This window comes from Lissotriton helveticus, chromosome 10, assembly GCF_964261635.1.
Source record: "Lissotriton helveticus chromosome 10, aLisHel1.1, whole genome shotgun sequence".
Classification (NCBI taxonomy): Eukaryota; Metazoa; Chordata; class Amphibia; order Caudata; family Salamandridae; genus Lissotriton; species Lissotriton helveticus.
The window spans coordinates 45,822,951-45,843,945 of record NC_136071.1 but is presented as its reverse complement, the minus strand read 5'-3'; the positions used below and the strand labels follow the sequence as shown (position 1 = coordinate 45,843,945).

General features: G+C 47.1%; 1 protein-coding gene across 1 annotated transcript in view; it reads right to left on the bottom strand.

The window, feature by feature from the left end:
* The window catches only part of LOC144785872 (cyclin-dependent kinase 20), a 130,466-nt gene that overhangs the window by 30,961 nt on the left and 78,510 nt on the right, over nt 1–20,995 (bottom strand). The window contains exons 4-5 of the mRNA XM_078664727.1: nt 16,957–17,145; nt 16,017–16,138 (exon numbers count right to left, since the gene is read on the bottom strand). Of these exons, the coding sequence (XP_078520853.1) occupies nt 16,017–16,138; nt 16,957–17,145 (311 nt within the window). The remainder of the gene's footprint in view (nt 1–16,016; nt 16,139–16,956; nt 17,146–20,995) is intronic.

Here is a 20,995-nt window from a genome sequence, read left to right as displayed (position 1 = left end):
GGCTTGGAACCCGACTCCTTCCTCGATCGATGTCGGGATTCATGGGTTCTCTTTTTATGCTTCTTTCTAGAAGACCTTGAAGCATGGGCCGAGGACGAATCCGACCGCGACCTCGATCGAGACCTTGACTTCGATCGTCGAGTTCGCGATCTTGACTTCTTCTTTTCTTTTCCTTCCTTAAATTTGGCAACAAGAAGTTTTGCTTCTCTCTCCCGGAGGGCCTTTGGTGTCATCTTCTTGCAGGACTGGCAGTCTTCGACGTCGTGGTCGGAGCTCAGACACCATAAACAGCATTCATGCGGATCTGTGATGGACATTACTTTGTTACATTCTCCGCAAGCTTTAAATCCGGTCTTCTTCGAGGTCATGATGAAAACGAGAAGACAAAGATACTAGAAATTTAGATAGTAACAATGTTACAGTAAAGGCTACAGACGATCCCAGAAAACCGTTAGCGTCGACGATGCGGAAAAAAGGGAACTGATGTCATCACGCCGGCGTGGGCCTATTGTAGGCGTCGGTGACGTCAGCGGAGTCGCGAGCGATGCCGTGCCTCTGTGACGTCCGAGTCCACGTCGGCGCGAAGCAACAAAAAGAATTTCCGAATGTTGCTGACGCAGGGGATATTCACAAGGTGAGGAATCCACACGGCAGATGTATCTATCAGAAGTCGTATTTCGTCAAACGCTATGAATACCAAAACACAACATGCAACGGAAGAGAACACAAACACATGGGCACAAGGACATAGATAAAATCAAGACCGCCTATAATTATTTTTCAAAATACATTAGTGTTGTAAGATTGTCCCAGCCAGAATTGAGCTGTTGCTTGTTATCATTACATTCTTCAACTTTCAGCCAATACTAAAAATATATGGAGATTGCCAAGTGATCTAAATAGGCAGAGATCAGACTATGAGCTGCATTCTAGCAGGGGGTGGTATCATAGCAGTCTTCTGGTTGGAGGCAAATTCTCCACCATGGCTATTCTAGCAAGTTCTAACCTGTTAACATACTAAATAGGGTGTCATAAATCTGGAGAAAAGGTCAGAGTTTGTTGAAAAAGAGTAAAAATGCTTTATGGTGACTACATAACGCTTAGTCCTAGATGTAGGTAATTTCATTTTACCACTTCTTAAATACCGAATTTTACCGATTCGGTATTTAAGAAGTGGTAAAATAGAGGGGGGGATGTAGGTATTACAGAATCGGTAAATACCGAATCGTTAAGATTCGGTATTTACCGATTCTTTGGCAGATGCATCAAAGTTATGTTTTGCGAGTCCTTAATAGCGAATTTTAAGGAATCGCTATTAAAGACTCGCAAAACGGGATGCATGTAGGAATTGCAATGTTATTTGCGATTCCTACAAATTCCTTATTTGCGATTCGGTAATAGCTAATCGCTAATAAGGAATGGCATTCCCATTCATTCCTATGGGCCTAAAGGCCCATAGGAATGAATGGGAAAGCCATTCCTTATTAGCGATTAGCTATTACCAAATCGCTAATGTTCCGCTATTTCAAGGGTGCCAGGGTGTCCAAAGGACACCCTGTTGCACCCCTGAAATGGACCTGTGCACAAATGTTACACACACACACATGCCCTAAGGGCATGTGTGTGCGCAACATGTAACTTTGAAAAATGCACAAAAGTGCATTTTTCAAAGTTTTAGCAAATTACCATGAATTTCAAATTCATGGTAATTTGCTCCCCCTATTAGCGAATTCGCTATTTTTTTGGGTTTCATGCATTGCATTTAAGGAATCTCATTTTGGGATTCCTTAAATGCAAGAGCAATTTAAGGAATCGCTATTTAGAGATTCCTTAAATTGCGATTTCTGCATTTGGGATGATGCATCCCAAATGCAAAAATACCGGGAGCAAACGGCCAGATTCTGAAAATCTGCCAGTTTGCTCCCGGTATTTTCTTTGATGCATCTGCCTGTCTGTAAATTCCGATTTGGTAATGCCCATTGATTCCTATGGGCATTGAAGCCCATAGGAATCAATGGGCATTACCGAATCGGTATTTACCGATTCGGTAAATACCGATTCCAGCAAGGGTGCAGGGGGTGTCACTTTGACACCCTCTAGCACCCCAAATACAGGCATGTAAGGGCATGTCTGTCTGTCACATGGCATAGGTGTGCATGCACAAATGTGCATGCACACCTGGATTCGGTATTTTACCACCCAATTGGATTGGGTGGTAAAATACCGAATCTGAAAGGCCTTTGGGACCCAGAAGAGTCCCACCGACATCTAGGAGTTACCAAATCGGTAAAAATACCGAATCGATAAATTTACCGATTCGGTAAAATTGGCCCCCTACATCCCAATAACCCATTTACCGGTCGGTAACGGCCGAAATGAACAAGTTACTTACCTTCGGTAACGCTTTTTCTGGTAGATACTATATCTGCCTGTGGATTCCTCACCTTGTGAATACCCCCTTGCGTCAGCAACATTCGGAAATTCTTTTTTCGTAGCCTCGCGCCGACGTGGACTCCTGACGTCATAGAGACACGACCTCGCTCGCGACTCCGCTGACGTCACCGACGCCTATAATAGGCCCACGCCGGCGTGATGACATCAGTTCCGCCCTTTTTTCCGTGCCATCGAGGCACACGGACGGACCAATGACAGTAGAAATATACAAGTATACACAGTACACAGTACTCAAGGCAAAACACACAGTGTTAAGCAAAAGCAGGAAAGCAACTGAAACATTTCCTTGACAACAAAATATATACATATTACATTACAGTAACTCTGGCATAGAAGAGTGGACAACGGGGAGGCGGGTGGGTCAGTGAGGAATCCACAGGCAGATATAGTATCTACCAGAAAAAGCGTTACCGAAGGTAAGTAACTTGTTCTTCTGATAGATACATCTGCCGTGTGGATTCCTCACCTTGTGAATAGAGTCCCACAGCAGTCCCCACTCCCGGAGGAGGGTGTCCACTCTTCTAAACCAGGAAATCCTGAAGGACAGAGCGAGCAAAGTGGCCGTCCCTCCTCACTTCGGAATCCAAGCAGTAATGCTTCGCGAAAGTGTGGAGGGAAGACCAAGTTGCCGCCCTACAAATATCCTCAACAGGCACACCTCTAGCCAATGCTGAGGTTGAAGACTTAGCTCTAGTTGAATGAGCCCTTATACCCTCTGGTGGTTCCTTACCGGCCAAAGAGTAGCAGATCTTTATGCAGAGGACGATCCATCTCGATAAAGTTCTTTTATGGACCGCTCTTCCTTTCTTGCAGCCAGCAAATCCAACGAAGAGCTGGTCTTCCAAACGAAAGTCCTTGGATCTGTCCAAGTAAAAGGACACCGCCCTCTTAGGGTCCAGACGGTGCAGTCTCTACTCCTCCTTGGAAGGGTGAGGGGGAGGATAGAAGGTAGGAAGGGTAATAGACTGTCCTAGATGGAAGGGAGTTACCACCTTAGGCAGAAAAGCAGCCCTGGTCCTAAGAACCATTCTATCAGCATGAATGGTCAGGAATGGGGGCTTGGAACTAAGAGCTTGAAGCTCACTAACCCTCCTTGCCGAGGTTATTGCAACCAGGAAGACTGTCTTAAGGGTAAGAAGCCTCATGGGACATTTGTGGAGAGGCTCAAAGGGAGCACCCATCAAAAAGGTCAATACAAGATTCAAATCCCACTGAGGCACAATGAAAGGTGAAGGAGGGAACATATTAGTAAGACCCTTCAAAAACCTTAAGACCACAGGAGACTTAAAAAGAGAAGGCTGGTCAGGCAAGCAGAGAAAAGCCGACAGCGCCGACAGGTAACCCTTGACCGTGGCAACCGCCAGACCCTGCCGTGCCAAAGAAAGAGCAAATTGGAGAACATTAGACAAATGGGCCCTCAAAGGATCAACAGACCTTTCCCCACACCACGTGACAAATTTCGACCATCTATAAGAATAGATGGACTTAGTGGAGTCACGCCTGGCTGACAAGATGACATCCACAACGTCAGGCGGGAGGGAAAAGGAATTCAGGTTGCCCCGTTCAATCTCCAGGCATGAAGGTGCAATGTCTGGAGGTGGGGGTGTAGAACCTGCCCCTCCATCAGAGAGAGGAGGTCTGCCCTGAGAGGGAAACGGAGCGGCGGGTGAGAGGAGAGGTGGAGTAGATCTGTATACCACACCCTTCTTGGCCAATCCGGAGCGACCAATATGACTTGGGCCCGGTCTTGGCGAATCTTCCTCAGAACCCGAGGAATCAAGGGTATGGGGGGAAACGCGTAAAGGAGTTGACCTCTCCAACTCAACTGAAACGCGTCCCCCAAGGCTCCTTGCATCGGATACTGGAGACTGCAGAACGACAGACAGTGCGCATTCTCGCGAGTGGCGAACAGGTCCACCCGAGGAGTCCCCCACATCTGAAAGATGTCGTGAACCACCTCCGGGTGAAGCCTCCACTCGTGGTCGGCAGAAAACTGCCGACTGAGACTGTCTGCACGAACGTTCAGAACCCCGGCCAGATGATTTGCCATCAGACAAATCTGATGGTCCTGAACCCAGGACCAGAGACGCAGAGCCTCTCTGCAGAGACACTGCGACCCTACTCCTCCCTGCTTGTTGATGTACCACATCGCAGTCGTGTTGTCCGTCAGGACTTGAACAGACTGACCGCGAAGGGAAGGGAGGAAGGCCTTGAGCGCCAAACGTATCGCCCGCAATTCTAGAAGGTTGATGTGAAGCAACCTTTCCTCTGGAGACCAAAGGCTCTTGACCTCCAGATCCCCCAGATGAGCACCCCACCCGAGAGTGGATGCATCCGTTATCACCGTGGCCACCGATGGGGGAAGTTGAAAAGGCTTTCCTTGGGACAGATTGCCTTCCACGCCCCACCAAGACAGATCCGCTGCAGCTTCTCTGGAGATCCTCACTGACTCCCTGAGATCTCCGCTGTGCTGATACCACTGCTTGCGGAGGCACCACTGGAGCGCCCTCATGTGCCAGCGTGCATGGTTGACCAACAGAATGCATGAAGCCATCAGACTGAGCAGGCGAATGACCTTCAGGACTGGAACGACCGCTCCATTGTAAAACAAAGGAATCATCTCCCGTATGTCGCGAATCCTTTGAGGGGGAGGGAATGCACGACATACGATTGTGTCCAGTACCGCACCTATGAACAGGTTGCGCTGGGAGGGCACCAGGTGAGACTTGGGTTCATTTATTGAAAAACCCAACTTGTACAACAACTGAGTTGTCTCTCGCAAATGATGGAGCACTCTCTCTGACGACTCCGCTTTGATCAGCCAGTCGTCCAAATAAGGGAATACTGGAATCCCTGATCTCCTGAGATGCGCCGCCACCACTGCCATCACCTTGGTGAAGACTCGAGGCGCAGTAGTAAGTCCAAACGGAAGGACCGCAAACTGGTAGTGCTGCGATCCCACCGTAAAACGGAGATACCTCCTGTGCGACTTCAGGATTGGGATGTGAAAGTAAGCATCCTGCAAGTCGAGCGACACCATCCAGTCTTCTTCTTGCAGCGCTTGAAGAACCTGAGCAAGGGTGAGCATCTTGAATTTCTCCTGCTTCAGATAGAGATTCAAGATCCTGAGATCCAGGATTGGACGAAGCCTGCCATCCTTCTTCGGAATCAGGAAATACCGGGAGTAGCATCCCTGACCCCTTTCCTGCTCTGGGACCACCTCTATCGCACCCTTTCTTATCAGAGTCAAAACTTCCTCTTGCAGAAGAGACAGATGCTCCTCGGAGCAATACCCTTGGCAAGGAGGGAAATTGGGAGGGAATTCCCGAAAGGGAAGGGCATACCCATTTTCTGCAAGATTGAGAACCCAAAGATCTGACGTAACCGATTCCCAATCCTGTAGAAAATGGGTAAGCCGACCCCCAACCGGACCCACATGATCCTGAATGTCGGATCTAGGGCTGCTTCTCAGGGGCAGGGGGGTTGGAGGAAGTGGAGGAGGAAGAGGCCTGACGTCCACGAGGACGCACTCTTTGCTTTCCCCTGTATGACCTGTACAAGGAGTTTTGCTGCTGCTGTTGTTGCTGCTGCTGCTGCTGGCCTTGCCGGAAATTCCGAAAGGCAGGGCGGCCAAAACCCCTGAATCTTCTGCCAGTTGAAGAACCTCTCACTTGAAGACCCAAGGATTTAGCAGTCGCCTTGCAATCTTTAAACCTCTCAAGGGCCGCATCAGCCTTCTTCCCAAAAAGGCCTGAACCATCGAAAGGAAGATCTAATAATGTCGCCTGAACATCAGCCGAAAAGTCAGAAGATTTCAACCAGGCAGACCTCCTAGTAGCGACAGCAGTGCCCATAATGCGCGCCACAGAGTCTACAGTATCCAAACCGCTCTGAATGACCTGGCGAGCCGCTGCCTGAGCGTCAGAGATGACTTCCTCAAAATCCTTCCTGCTGTCATCAGGAATTTTTGGAACAAGAACATGCAAAGAGTCCATCAGAGCGTGTAAATATCTCCCCATCAAGCAAGTGGCATTTGATGACTTCAATGCCATACTGGCAGAGGAGAAGGACTTCTTTGCCACCTGATCCTGCTTCTTTGCCTCCTTCTCAAAAGGAACCTGAGGGAAAGCACTAACGTTCTTCTTGGAGCATGCAGCCTGAATGACCAAACTCTCCGGTGAAGGGTGAGAGGTTAAAAAGGCAGGATCATCAGGGGCAACCCTGTATCTTCTGGCTACACTTTTAGAGACAGCTGGAGCCGACAAAGGTTTTTTCCACACCTCTAGAATGGGCTCTGTCAGAGCATCATTGAAAGGAAGAAGAGGTTCCACCACTGAACTCGGAGAATGGAGTACTTCAGTCAGAATATTAGATTTGAATTCTGCTGTAGGCAAAGTCAACTTAAGGAGACTGGCAGCCTTTCTCATAATCAAATGATAGGGTTGAATGTCCTTAGAAGGAGTGCTAGAACCTGATGGTAACTCCCACTCTGGAGAGAAATCCAGGCTTCCTGCTTCTGCCAAATCCTCAAAAGTATCTTCATCCAATTCACCCTCCTCAAGGTCAGATTGTGAATCCAAAAACCTCCTTTCTTCTAGAAGGCGCTGAGCCTCTCTTCTGGATCTCATCTTGACCCGTTTTGCCCTCGGATCCACCATCGGCTCCGACGGATTCGGAATCGACGTCGGGATCGAATCCGCAGGTTCAGAGGGATGTGCTCTAGGCCGACCCGGAGCAGGCGAAGCCGGAACCGGCGTCGACGGCTTCGGTGGAGCCGGAAAATGCCACGGCGGCGTCGGAGCCGGCATGTAAGGCATAAACGGAGCCAGAGGGTAGGAGTGAGGGACTCCTAAGCTAAAAGCCAAAGGACCCATGGGACCCGAAGGTGCACCAGAGGGGTACCACGACCTCGAAAAGACTCCATACATCGCGTTGAGAAACGCAGAAGGGTCCTGGCCTGGGGCAGGAAATGGTGGATGAAAACCTTCAGGCCTGTCTCGAGGAGCGTTCGGATTCGGCCCACCTAAGGGCTCGGAACCCTCATCCTCATGAGGCTCCTCCTCATCTCGGGCCGGGGACGGCGCCGGAGATGGACTCGGAGCCGGATTCGGAGTCGGAGACGGAGCCGGAGACGACGCCCGTGACTCAGAAGGGGAAGCCTCACCTTCAGGTTCTGGATCCGAAACCTCAATGGTCACCACCTTCGAACGAACCTTCGGTGACCTCGACCTCGATCCCGACTCCTTACCAGAACGACGTCGGGACTCATGTCTCCTCTTCTTATGTTTCCTCTTTTTTGAAACATGATCCGAAGCCGACTTCGAAGACGACCTTCCTCGAGATCCAGACCTGGACCTCGATCTCGACTTCGACCTCGCCCTTCGAGAACGAGACTTCGACGATTTCCCCTTTCCAGCTTTCATCTTAGCCACTAGGAGCTTCGCCTCTCTCTCCCTCAGGGCCTTCGGGTTCATCTTCTTACACGAAGAGCAGTCCTCCACATCATGGTCCGAGCTCAAGCACCAGATGCAGTCGCTGTGTGGGTCGGTAATGGACATCATTTTGCCGCATTCTCTGCAGGGCTTGAAGCCGGTCTTTTTCGAAGACATTGTCGAAGAGACAGGATACAGAGACGCAGAAAATGTTAATAATATAGACAACAAAGTATCCGTTGGCTACAGAGATTCCCGATAACCGTTAGCGTTGACGACGCGGAAAAAAGGGAACTGATGTCATCACGCCGGCGTGGGCCTATTATAGGCGTCGGTGACGTCAGCGGAGTCGCGAGCGAGGTCGTGTCTCTATGACGTCAGGAGTCCACGTCGGCGCGAGGCTACGAAAAAAGAATTTCCGAATGTTGCTGACGCAAGGGGGTATTCACAAGGTGAGGAATCCACACGGCAGATGTATCTATCAGAACGGCCGTTACCGGCCGGTAAATGGCCACCTACATCTGGCCCTTAGTCCCTAAGGACTTCCCAATTGTCAGCCTACCCTAAAAATGTCTTGTATCACAACATGTTGTCTACCTCTGAGTTGCACTTCTATGGTTTGAACAACTGCAGTTTTCTGTCCAAAGGCTGAGGAGTTATGAGGAGGGCACCGGTAGCAGGAAGGACCCAAAGAACCACAACACTATAAAGGTAACTTTGACCTATTATCATGTCCCAGCTCTTTCTCATTCTCAACTTGAGCGTAGATTCCACAGACATCATCAACGAGGTAGGAAGGAGAAGAAACATCATTACGTAGCTTATCTCGAGGTTAAGAGGGTTCATAGACCTCCGGACTAAATCTGGCATTGCACCGTGGGAGAAGGGGGTAGAGGAGATGGCAAGCCTCAAAAGCCTACTGTGTAGAGAATGTCTAGGGAAATCCCGGTTTGGGGTTGCTTCTGTACACATTACAGGTGGCCGTGGCGGCCTGGTTTGGCATTTTGGCCTCAACTGTTCCTAGAGGAGCAGGACAAAGGCTGAGTTGCATATGGCTAGTCTCTACTTCTGTGGCTCACTATTTGGGAGGAATAAAAGTGCAAGGTGCAGTTCATGTCCAGATTCTGCAGAATCTCCTCAACCGAAGAAGCCTGACAATGTGGAAAGAAGATCAGAACAAATATCATCATTCTTAAGGAACTCCAATAGCACTTTCGAGATAAAGGAGCGGCGAGTCAGGCGAACACCATATCTTCAAGGAATATTGTGAAGGGCTCTGACGTGCAATGGACAGAAAGCTCACTTATGCTCCTCAGTCGGTAGAAAGGCTGATTTCCACAAAAGACATTTTAGGTCACAGCATACCACTGGTTCAAACTGTTGTGAATCAGCCTCACGAGATCTAGACTTGGGTTCCAGAGGTGAAAAGAAGTTGTAATGGAGGGAAGAAATGCATTAGACCTATCAAATGCCTGATCCCACTCGATGCTGGTTGTGGAGGGCTCTCCAGACCTGTTCCAGAAGGCCCCAGTTGGATTCTGGCATTCATGTCTCAGTCAGGAGATGTGAAAATACATGTCATCATTGCCTAAGTGTGTACGCAAGTTGAAGTTCTTTGTTAATGCACAGTAACAAAATTGCAATAACTTGCTCTTAAATCTGCTAATATACAGTTTAATGGGTGTTGGGGGAAGTTTCCAGGGGTGTGCTAAATGGTAGATATTGTTATGCTGCAGAAAGTGGAGTACCACACCTGATAAAAAGTAGGCGAGAACCACCTGGATTATTGAACAGACTAGGCTTTCTGGGATCTTCTGGGATCTTCTGGAGAACTCTCAAAATCAGAGAGGTAGGGATGGGGTGCTAGTGTACAGAAATTTGCCGGGCAGACCAGCATCACACAGCCACCCAGGATACTGGCTCCACTGCCCATAAAGGAAGCAAACTGATGGGAGCACGAGCTGAGGAGAGTGGCATATCCCTAGGCTTTACAAAGGGATTTACTTGCTGGAGGATCTCCCACTCATGTGACCTGCTTAGGCTCCCTCTTACTGTACTGTTGATCCCTTTAAACCATCAAGAACATGTTTTGTTGCAATACTCCCACTAAAGTGCTACAGCCAGCTGGCAGATGCCCAATATGACCATCACTTGAGAGGGGGAATAAGGCTCATAATACTTGGAGAATGTGAGGAATGGCACAGGGACACCCCCCCCCCCATTGTTAGATACTAAGAACACAAATGCTACCAGTGCAAAATCATCAGAAATGTAGGGTTGATACATATTGTCCCTATATGTAATCAGAGAAGATGCCTCAAATTTTCTGATCCTGCCAAAGCATGGAAAAGAATCACCCCAGAAACAATTATTTACCCAAATTTACATCAGTGCTAAGAAAAAAGGTCAAGGCCCAGTCTTCTTTACGTACCAAAGGTTCAATCCTCTAAACCTCATGCATGGGCTTCCAGAGGCAACAGCCATCACCCTCTGCCACATGACTTCACTCAACACAAAACAAAATTCCTACTCATGGAGAAGTTTTAGTCTCCCAAAGCTGGGTTGTTGAAAATTATTAGATAATTCTCATTGAGCAAGCAGGTTTTAAGGTTAACAGCTCAGCACTAGCCATCACGACAATGCTCCGATTTATCTTAGAAAAAAGTCTACATTTATGGTGCATTTATCTTTGCAGTATTTATACCTATCGCCTTTGACTGTATAGACAGAAAAATGTTATGAAAAAAATTGTAAAATTAGTAGTCCCTTAAAATTTACTGCTAATTATTGAATCGCATACTTGGACCTTGTCTCATGTCCTCAGTGGAAACCAAGGTCTTTCCTCTAGAATCTTTACTACAAATGGATCAAAGCAAAGCTGTCTGCTTGCCCTCATATTGTTTTCCTTAAAGATTTATGATTTCCCTTGGCTTTATCCATGCAAGAGGGTGATGGTCCGAGGACGGGGGGTTGAAGTATCCCCTGTCTGTAATATGCAGATGATGTGGGAATTTTAGATCTTACTCTGAAGAGCTTACAAAAACATCTGTATAGCCTCCAACAACAAGATGAAGGAATTTTTTTAAAGATAAACAAAATAAAAAGGAAGAGTTCGATTTTTTTAAGGGCAAAAAATATTGAACAGAAATAAAATATAAATGGTGCCATGGTAAATAAACTTTGGATGTTGTAAAATCGTATTGCTATTCAGAGAAACTCTTTTCTACTAATCTGAAGGAAAGGGAACATATTCAGCATTTGATCCTGTGCTAATGGTCTGACAACGTTTTAAAATGCTTTAGGACGCAGACATTTTAACTACCTTTCATTCATATAAAGTTTGAAGGCACCTTTTCCCCCTCGATGCCTTATATATCCTATAGAGACTACAGGTGTATCGAGTTGGTTCTTTACGAGTAGCACTAAAGGGAATATCTTTGATCAAGCTGCATAAATCGAATACTCTTTCTGCTACCCAGGCTATCTCGCTGGAGTTTGGACTGATTGGCACTTTTGTGCCGGGTTTAGCAGCCGTTATAAGATTGAGGTATTTTCTTATTCATAGTGAATAGATCCAAATCTTATATGATAAACTTTGAAAAGCTTTTCCTCCTCTAAATGTTCCTCTAAATCCTCCATCATCCTACTGCCGGGACAAAGGAGGGCGCAGGGCATGAGCTGTGTCTATCACTAACTAATGTCCTATTTAATCAGCCATAGGTAACAATTACAAAATTATTTTTGGATCAAATCAAAGCTCACATCACTGACTCCTTATTGTTAAAAAACGTGTGTGGGTGAGTCAGTAGCTTAGTTAGTCTTACTGTATCACATGATTAAAAACATATCATAATGGTGGCTGATTGCATTAGGTGGTGAGAAAGTATGTAACTAGCATTTGCAATGTAATAGGTCTCGCATTTGCGAGAGTTTGAGCTATATTTATTGTAAATGACATTGCCTTTTATTTATTTTTTAGTTTTTGAAACATAAATAAAAGCTATTGCCATTTATAATGCCAATAAGTCAAACTCGCGTAAATGCGAGACCTATTGCATTGCAAACGCTTGTTTACTTTTTTAATTAATACTGTGGCCTGCACGTCCCAGCATGCGCTGGTGGTTGAGTGCCCGGATTCCTTCCTATCTCTTTACATAAGCCAAATAATCACTCCACTGGAAACAAAAACAAGAGCTAGCCCCAAGGATAGAGGCTGGAGCACAGGGGTGGAGAAACACTTTCGAGTGATCCTAGGACATAAGAGAAGGAACAGGGACATTGTAACCAGGGCCCCCTTGCGCGCCCCGCTCTAGGGCGCGAACTAACCTCATGTGCCCCCCCCCCTTCTTTCTCCACAGCCCCCGTATACTGCAACCTGGTCTGGCCCCGAGAGATACAGTTGCGACGACGAAGAGGACTGGCCCTTTAACTGGACCGAAGGTATGCCGGAGGTGGAGCCGGATCCAGGGATAAAGGACGTCACCGAACAGCCCCAGGTGTGTTATTTCACCGGAGGAGTGGTCAGTGTGAAGGAGAGCGGAGTGGCGGGAAGCAGCGAGGACGAGCGGAGGATGAGGCGGAGAGAGGAAGGCGTGGATCGACAGCGGACGCTGGATCAGCAAATTGAGCATTCCGGAGGAGGAGGAGGAAGCCCCGACGCCAGAACAGAGAGGACAACGGATTTCCGGGACTACTGAAGCCGACCCTGAGACGAGGGGAGCCGACTGGAGAGGAGCGGAGCAGAAGGACCCGCCCGGAGGCCAACACCACGATCCGCCCAGCCGTACGCCAGGAGGGGTACGGCTCACAGAGGTGCGTGACCGCTTCCTGGGGTGGTGCAAGAGGAGAGCTAGTCGTTTCAAGTAGTAGGGTTGCATACTCTGCCACAACCCTGGGGTACCCTCACCTTCACTACACTCCTTAGATCGGGCTTGAGAGGGAGGAGGGGTTTGGTAGCACTGGGTGTGTCCTCCACGGTCCCTTCCCTGTGAAACCTTAAAAACAGTCATTCGTGGTATTGATACCCGCCTCTCTTCTGTTCCCCCAAACCCCCCCCCCCCCCCTGTTGGTGTCGGCGAGGGTGGACAGCACTGAGCCTCCGGGAGCCAGAAGAAGGAGGAGCCCCGTCCGGAGGAAAGAGGAGGGAGTTATCCGAAAGACCAGAGGAGAGAGAAGTCGATCTCCTCGCAAAGTACCTGTTAGAAAGACCTGTACTGATTCTTTATATGACCGAATAAATACCAGACCTACAAAAACACGACTCCTGCCTATTCCTAGCCCCGCTGCTACAGACATAGAGCCAGACAGGAAATACATGCAAAGTGACAGACAGCGTCATGAACCCAATGGGGCTGCTAGTCTTAGGTGTGGGAATGCTGATGAAGGCTATCATTGGGTATCCTGCATAGTTCACCTTCTTAGCAGCTGGTATACTTGGAGTACTGCTCAGGGCAGTCATTAAATCAAATTCTCTCACTAGACTTGTAGAAAACGCCCCCTAGCTCATCCTACTAGAAAAAGAAAGCACATATTACTTACTAACTTACTACCTATTTACCTCAAACCGTGGGTTCCAGAGTAGCTCCTCGTCGCAAAGCGCTCAGGGGTAGGAAATGCTACATAATTACAGTTTTCAATTACTGCCCCTTTTGTTGAAACCTGGGTCAGGGAAGGCGGAGCCGTACCCGATGGGGGCCCGACACAAACCCCGCCTGGGGTGGCAAATGCGCCCTCCCCCCTGTAGCGAAGCCCACGAAAAAGGGGCGACCAGGATTGGTCACCCCAGGGCAAGCTAGGTCGCCCCAGGGCAAGCTGGGATGCCCCCAATCCAGGGGCAAGTTTGCTAGCGGCCCTGGAGGGGGGGGGGATTAAATAGGGGGCACAGGGCCCAAGAAAATCACTCAACTCCCTCCAGCAGAGAAGAAGTCAAGAAGCTCACCTGGCTGGAAGACCGAACCAGGCAAGACAGCGCCGTGACTTCGGCGGCCTTTTGGAGCACCAAGACCCGGCAGAGTGAAGCACTCTTCGGGGGACAGCTTGGTGGGAAGAGCGTCTTGGGAGTGAGGGGCTTTGTGCAGGCGAGCACCTCCCCTCTCCAGCGGAAGCCAGAGGAGCGTCCGTATACCCCGGCTCCCTCTAGATGCCCTGGGCATGGAAGGCGCTGTGCTGGTGAGTACCCCTCCCCCCCCCGCTAACCTCCCCCCCACTATGGGGGAATGAAGGAAGCCCGGAGACAGTAAAGCAGCGTGTGGCAGCTGGAGGAGTGCAGACACGGCACAAAGGCTCCGGGGCCAGGCAGGGCGGGTCCGGCAGCCAGTCAGCTCTTAAATGGGCAGGAGCCCTAAGGACTAAAGGGAATTTTGCCCGCTTGGACCTCAGAATCGCCCAGCTCACCTTCCCGGCCTTCGGAGCATCTGAAAGGCAGAAGACGCGAATGCTGGCGACGCAGGGGGGTGACGCAAGACCTCCACTGGTTTTTGGAATTTGCGGCAGCTAAGCATGCGCCTATTAAACAAGCGCTCGGCATGACGTAGTTTTCTCTTTGTCTGCCGTCTCACCTGGAAGGACTTGGCCGGACTTCCAGCTGGCGTAAAAGGTTTATAATCTTCTTTATGGGGCCATCTGTTTGGACCCATAAAGAAGATAACAAACCTTTTTCGCCAGCAGGAAGTCAGGGCACTCCGTCCAAGTGGGACGGCAGAAAGAGAGAAAACTGTACGTCACCATAAGTTCTTTCCCAATGGCCGTCCACTGTTTAGTATAAACGGTGACGCCGGCCAGTGGGAAAAAGGGGCGTGGCTTAAAGCCCGCTAGTGTAAGCTACCCAAGATCATAAAATCTCGCGAGCGAGACTGCGCATATTCGCAGTCCACGCCACAAGACCTAAAAACGTACTCATTTGCTTGGTGCTTAGGAATGGATTACTGTGTAATGTTGTGAGGTTGAAGATGTTCTTTTGTAAGTTCAAACCTCCTTCTGTAATTTAGAGGCTTTTCATCAACTAAGTATTATGTGAGCCCGTGTGTCATTTGACACAAGGGCCCTGGCGGGTGTGGAGACAACCTCCTACTCCCACTGGGACCACTGCAATAGAGGCGAATGCCCTGGAACATGTGTCCTCCCTGCAAGAGACACAGGTGCGGAAGCATTTCTTCTCTTCCCTCCCTCTGTCTCCTAATGGTACCCCACCTTTCCCTTGTTTTGGATTAGATAAAAAACCTTTCTTCAAGGTGGGATTGTTTAGCTGTACCCTGATGCACATTAAAGATTGTTGCTTGAGGCAGTGGCTAGGTTGCCACAAGATGGCAAAGCTGGTTAAAAGTTTGGATTAAACTTGTAAGGGGTAAAGAGGAGGGTTAGACACTAAATTCTGGAAGCCCATCTACAGTGAGCAAGTAAGCTTGCTTGAAGCCAGTTGGCCCAAAATGGTCGCAGACCAAGCAGGTGTTCCTAAGGTCAGAAAGAATGACATGGCAGTCTCAAAAGGAAGGACTAGTCAGAAAGTCAAATAAGTTAACTGGAGCCACTGGGAAGACCTAATTAAACCTAAAAGGATGAGTTGATTAGTTTTACGGTGTAGCAAGAGTTATGAATTATTTTGAAGTAGCTCGGAACAGGGCGGTGCAGCTGCATCACTGCCTAAGCCTGACAGTAGTAGAAAGCAAGGGTAATCTTTTTTCCAGCTTGAAGGAAGGACTTACAACTAAGCTGGAAGGAAGCATAGATTCTTTAAATGTATCTTTCACAGAATTCAGCCAACCTAGGGTGTTCGGTGTGTGGTAATTGGGTAAGTAAGGTATACTATCATAATTTCAGATTGGATATCAGACTGTCTGTAAACCTGTCTTATACAGCATGTAAAAGCAATCGTTCTACAGCAGTATTTTCTCTTAGGATTATACGAAAGTCACAGAGAGAAAGAAAACTGCCAGTTTCTTAGCTCAAATCAGCTATTATTTTGCATTACATTTAGTTTTTCTGCTCATGTGTCAAATCCTTATACGTTTATTGTATTTATAAAACATAAAGGTGTGCAGTCTGTATTCCTGTCCCAACACTCCTGAGGGGTCTCTTATCCAGCTACATTCTTATTCTAAAGGGTGTTTGCTTATTACATGACTGTTTACGCACCTTGTGGCTACCTGGTGGCTATATAGTCTGTCCCCATCGTTGGAGAATACCCTGGCCAGGCCAAAGTCTGCGATCTTCAGGTGTCCGGTGGAGCTGATGAGAAGGTTGGCTGGCTTCAGGTCCTAGGGTAAATGGACAAACACTGAAAATAACAGCAGTACATCAAAGCAAGGGCGTTCTGAAGCACTCTGTGGACCTGATGTATCAATCCCAGTCACAATCACAGGATATGCAAGTCAGACACTGACTGGTTTGCGAATGGGAATGCAATTGATAATACAACCAATGAACTGAGAGTTCACATCACAAACGGTATATTCTCCTGGGGTCACAAAACAGCCGGCCTATTGAATAGGCAGGTTGCAATTTGTGATCCACTCTGATTGGATGCCAGTGAGGGGATGGAGGCAAACATTTGTTGACTGTATCTTGGCCTTTAACACTGTACAATAGTTCGATGCCTTTTGGCTAGGTCCACGCTCTACAAATACCACATATCTACATGCACATACATGTGTTTAATTCCTCAACAAATAGAAATAATTCATCAGGTTTTCTTTGTTAAAAGTTCTCCAGCACAAGTGAAAGAATTTATGGGAAATGCAGATATTTTACATTAGTTTCATAATTTGTTTTCCTCACAAGTAATCTGGTGCACACTTCTTGTGTCACAAAATTTACTGAAGCTAAATTTGTTAATTCCCAAAGGATCAAAAAAAATGTGCAATATAATTTCCTTCATTTGTCCCTCCCAGGCAAAGTTTATGCAATATAGCCCTGAGATTTTAGAAGATGAGTGAACACTCAAAAGCATCTGAGAAACACAGGAATGGTAGCTGGGATCATGGGCCTTCTTCTCTCTCTTCATGTAAGCAGTGAGACAGGGTGGAGAAGCAGAGAGAACCCATAGCGCCCCATGTCCCATGTCTGTCCAGCTTACCCGGTGCATGATGGCATTCTCGTGGCAAAAGGCCACTCCCTTCAGAAGCATCATCATGTAGCCTTTGACCTGGGACTCCGTCAGCGGCTGGTCAGAGTTGCGGATCACTTCAGAGAGGTCTGAGAGCATGTATTCAAACACCAGCACAAAACCTGTTCCGTGCGGAAAGACGTCCTTCAGCTTCACCACCTGGGGGACAGAAGAGACGGCACAACTTCAGTGAGGCAGGTGGGGAGGAACCTCATTGAGGCAGCATGGGCGGAGGCATCAACCATGGTCATCAAAGGCAGAAGCGTTATAATTTGTACTCCACTAGAGTCAACTGGAAATTGGCATTTAATAATCCCAATGTGCTCGTGATGGTAAAGCGATGGCCCCTCGCGAAGGTACTACTGGGCAGATGTAGAGGAACAACAGCCATCCACATCAGAGATTCCAAACATTTAATTGAAGTGACCTCTTATTCCCTCAATGTCTCACATTAATCAGAGCTGTGACCCTGTCACCTCCTTGATCTATGTTACTATGTTGGTTATAACGTGTTATTTGATGTCTCAGCCCCACATGGTGGAGCCATCATGGCTTTCCAGTTCCTGCCTGGGTTTGAGAAACTCTGGGCTAGGTGAAAGGTACACATCTACGCTGATCAATAAACGTAAAAAAGGGAGGCACTGGTCTGCTTTTTTCTTCCCTTGGCCAATGGTAAAGAGGTTGTGGGAAACATGAAGTTAAAAGCAGAACTCAGTTCTCCACTATGCCTCTGTGGGAGATCCTAGGAAAACATGTTCCTACCTTGCGCCGTATACCTGAAAACAGGCAGTAAAAGCCATGTGGAAATCTGCTAGCCACCTCACAACCTTCTCACACCAGCATTAAAGATCTCAAAACAGTCCTTCTTTCTGCCATGTGCCCGTAGATGTGCTTAAATGTTCAACTTTGCTTAGAGCTAAAAGCAGAAGGTATTCTTTGCCTACCTTACATCAGCACCCACAGTGATAGCTTTCCAGTGCACCAATGAGCCATGCTGAGCTTGGAATGGGTGGGGCCCAAGACACAAAACATCACTGCTGTAGTTCACAGTACTACGCCCATTTAAAGGTAGTCTTCAGGTCTGTATCATCTCTGCCCCTCCATTAGTAAACCTTCATTTACTACCGGTAGTAAAACTTCATGTCACTATCATCTCTGCCACGCCTATAGTAAACCTGCTGAACATCATTATAGCTTTAAGACTCTTCAGGTCTGTATCATCTCTGCCCCTCCATTACTAAACCTTCATTTACTACCGGTAGTAAAACGTCATGTCACTATCATCTCTGCCACACCGGTAGTAAACCTGCTGAACATCATTATAGCTTTAACACTCTTCAGGTCTGTATCATCTCTGCCACTTTATTAGTAAATCTTAATTCACTACTTGTAGTAAAACTTAATGTCACTATCATCTCTGCCACACTTGTAGTAAACATGCAGTCTGCCATTATAGCTTTAAGACACTTCAGATCTGTATCATCTCTGCCACTCCATTAGTAAACCTTCATTTACTACTGGTAGCAAAACTTAATGTCACTGTCATCTCTGCCACACCGGTAGTAAACATGCAGTCTGCCATTATAGCTTTAAGACTCTTCAGGTCTGTATCATCTCTGCAACACCAGTAGTAAACCTTAATTTACTACTGGTAGCAAAATTTCATGACATTGTCATCCCTGCCACACCTGTAGCAAACCTGCAGTCTGTCATTATAGCTTTAAAACTCTTCAGGCCTAGCAAGACATGCCAAAGTTGTAGTCTTGAGGAAACACCAAATCTGCACATGAAATTTGTAAAAATACACTTGATTAGTTACTCTCAAATGTATCTGATCACTAGATCTTCATAAAGATTCTATATGTTGGAACGTTTTGGTGCCAATCAGCCTAACCTCTTATAACACACTAACTGGCACATGCATCAAGGTAGGCTTTTGCGATTCCTTAATTGTGATTATTAAGGAATCGCAATTTAGGACTCGCAAAAGCCTATGCATGCAGGAATTGCTAAAAAAAATTAGCGATTCCTAAAAATTCCTTTATTGCAAGTGGCAATTAAGGAATGGCTTCCCATTCATTCCTATGGGCCTACAGGCCCATAGGAATGAATGGGAATTGCATGCGCAATTTGCGAGTACCAAATAGGTACTTGCAAATTGCGCATGTACTTTCGAGGGTGCAAGGGTGCCAAAAGGACACCCTGTTGCACCCCTGAAATTGTAATGAGCACCCTTGTTGCGCCCTTGGGGCATGTGTGTGTGTAACATTAAACTTTGAAAAAATGCACTTTAGTGCATTTGTCAAAGTTCTTGCAAATTACCGGCCAGTTTAATTTTTCGGTAATTTGCAAGCAAAATAGTGAAATCGCTATTTCAAAGTGCTTCTAGCATTGCATTTAAGGAATCGCAAATTCGATTCCTTAAATGCAATAGCAATTTAGGAAATCGCAACAAATTCGATTACCTCAATTGCGCATCCCAAAAACTTTCATGCATTGCTGAAGGCCATTTTTTTGCGATTGCAAATGGCCGATTTTTGCGAATTCTGTTTGTGATCGCAAAATCCCTTGATTCATTTGCCGCTAACTACTTTTCCTACCTCTTCACTCGTTTCTTCCTGTTGTATCCGAGCCACCACTGCCTAGTTTTCCATGGGGAAGAAAAGGGCTTTTGAGACACTACAGCATTCAGTACACAGCACCTGATGCCCCCCATGATGTACAGAAAACCAATACCTTCTGCACACAAGGGGATAGATAGTCCAGCATCTGAACCATGACCGTCATGTACCGAGTACCCTGGATGTTAGTCCGCCATCGTATCGCTCTACTGATTATTAAATGTTCAAGGATCCCAATTCACAGGCTCACTTCCAACAAGTCTGCTCTTCCTCACAGGTATTTCAAAGTGTCCAACTTCTGCTATACCCAATATCAGGCTATGAGATCAAAGGCACGCTTGCACCAGCAGCACAATTTAGGTACTTTTGAGATGGTGGATTGGAGACAGCAGTAACGTGTCACAGCGCATCATCAGAGGAGAGAAGACACAGACAAAGGTGCAAAGAGCCTGGACACAATGGCATGGCCATTCATGCATCTTTGAGCGCAGATCTGGACACCAGCGTTTTATTTGTACTCAAGTTTTTGCTATTTTGAGTCTAGAATGAGTCTGAACGCCTATTTCAGCATCTTTCTCTCAACCACAAAATAGCTCAAGTGGACACTTTTTGTTATTTAAAGAGTCAAAACACCTACCACTTGCTTTTTGTATTAAGCACATTCCAAAACATCACACACACACACACACAAAGATCTATTGATGGAGAAATGGGTGGAATGCCTCATGTTTCTGGTTATCTGGCCAACACTGACCATGAACATTTTTGGATGATTATTGGTGAAGTTCACATTTCTAATTTTTCTTTTCATACACGAACTTGAGAATGGGATCAGGAGACCCAGAAATTGGTCAGCTTCGCCTCTTAAGCATAAGGGGGGGAGGGGTGTGGGGCGCTCGAATAATTCTTAGATTGTTTCAGAAACATTACCTGGAAACACTGCATATTGGTGGCCAGGTAAATGGATTATACTGCTAATTAAATGTATTCGAAGCAAGGGTCTATAACAGCAATTATGCTTACTTCAAGATCAGAAGAAAATTTCCCTTAATAGATCCCTCGTCAGAGGCGGTATCATGCATGCATAATGGGAGGTGTGCACGGGTGTGAGATCTCTGCGACAGTCAAGGTGCTATATGTGAGTGCTAGTCTGTGTGTAATTACATCTTTCTGACTCGTGGGGAACAGCTGATCTGAGGGTGTGTGAATGAGGAGTGTGATGTGTGGGATGCTGAGGGGAATCGGAGCGTCAACAAATGCGCAGAGATCTGTGACCACAAACTCATCTTGTAACTCGGGATGTTTGCGTTATGCGGTCCTGTGTATGTAGGTGAGGTGCAAGCTGCGAAGAGGAATATTTCTGGGAGACAGGTGTAGGTGTTTGTGAA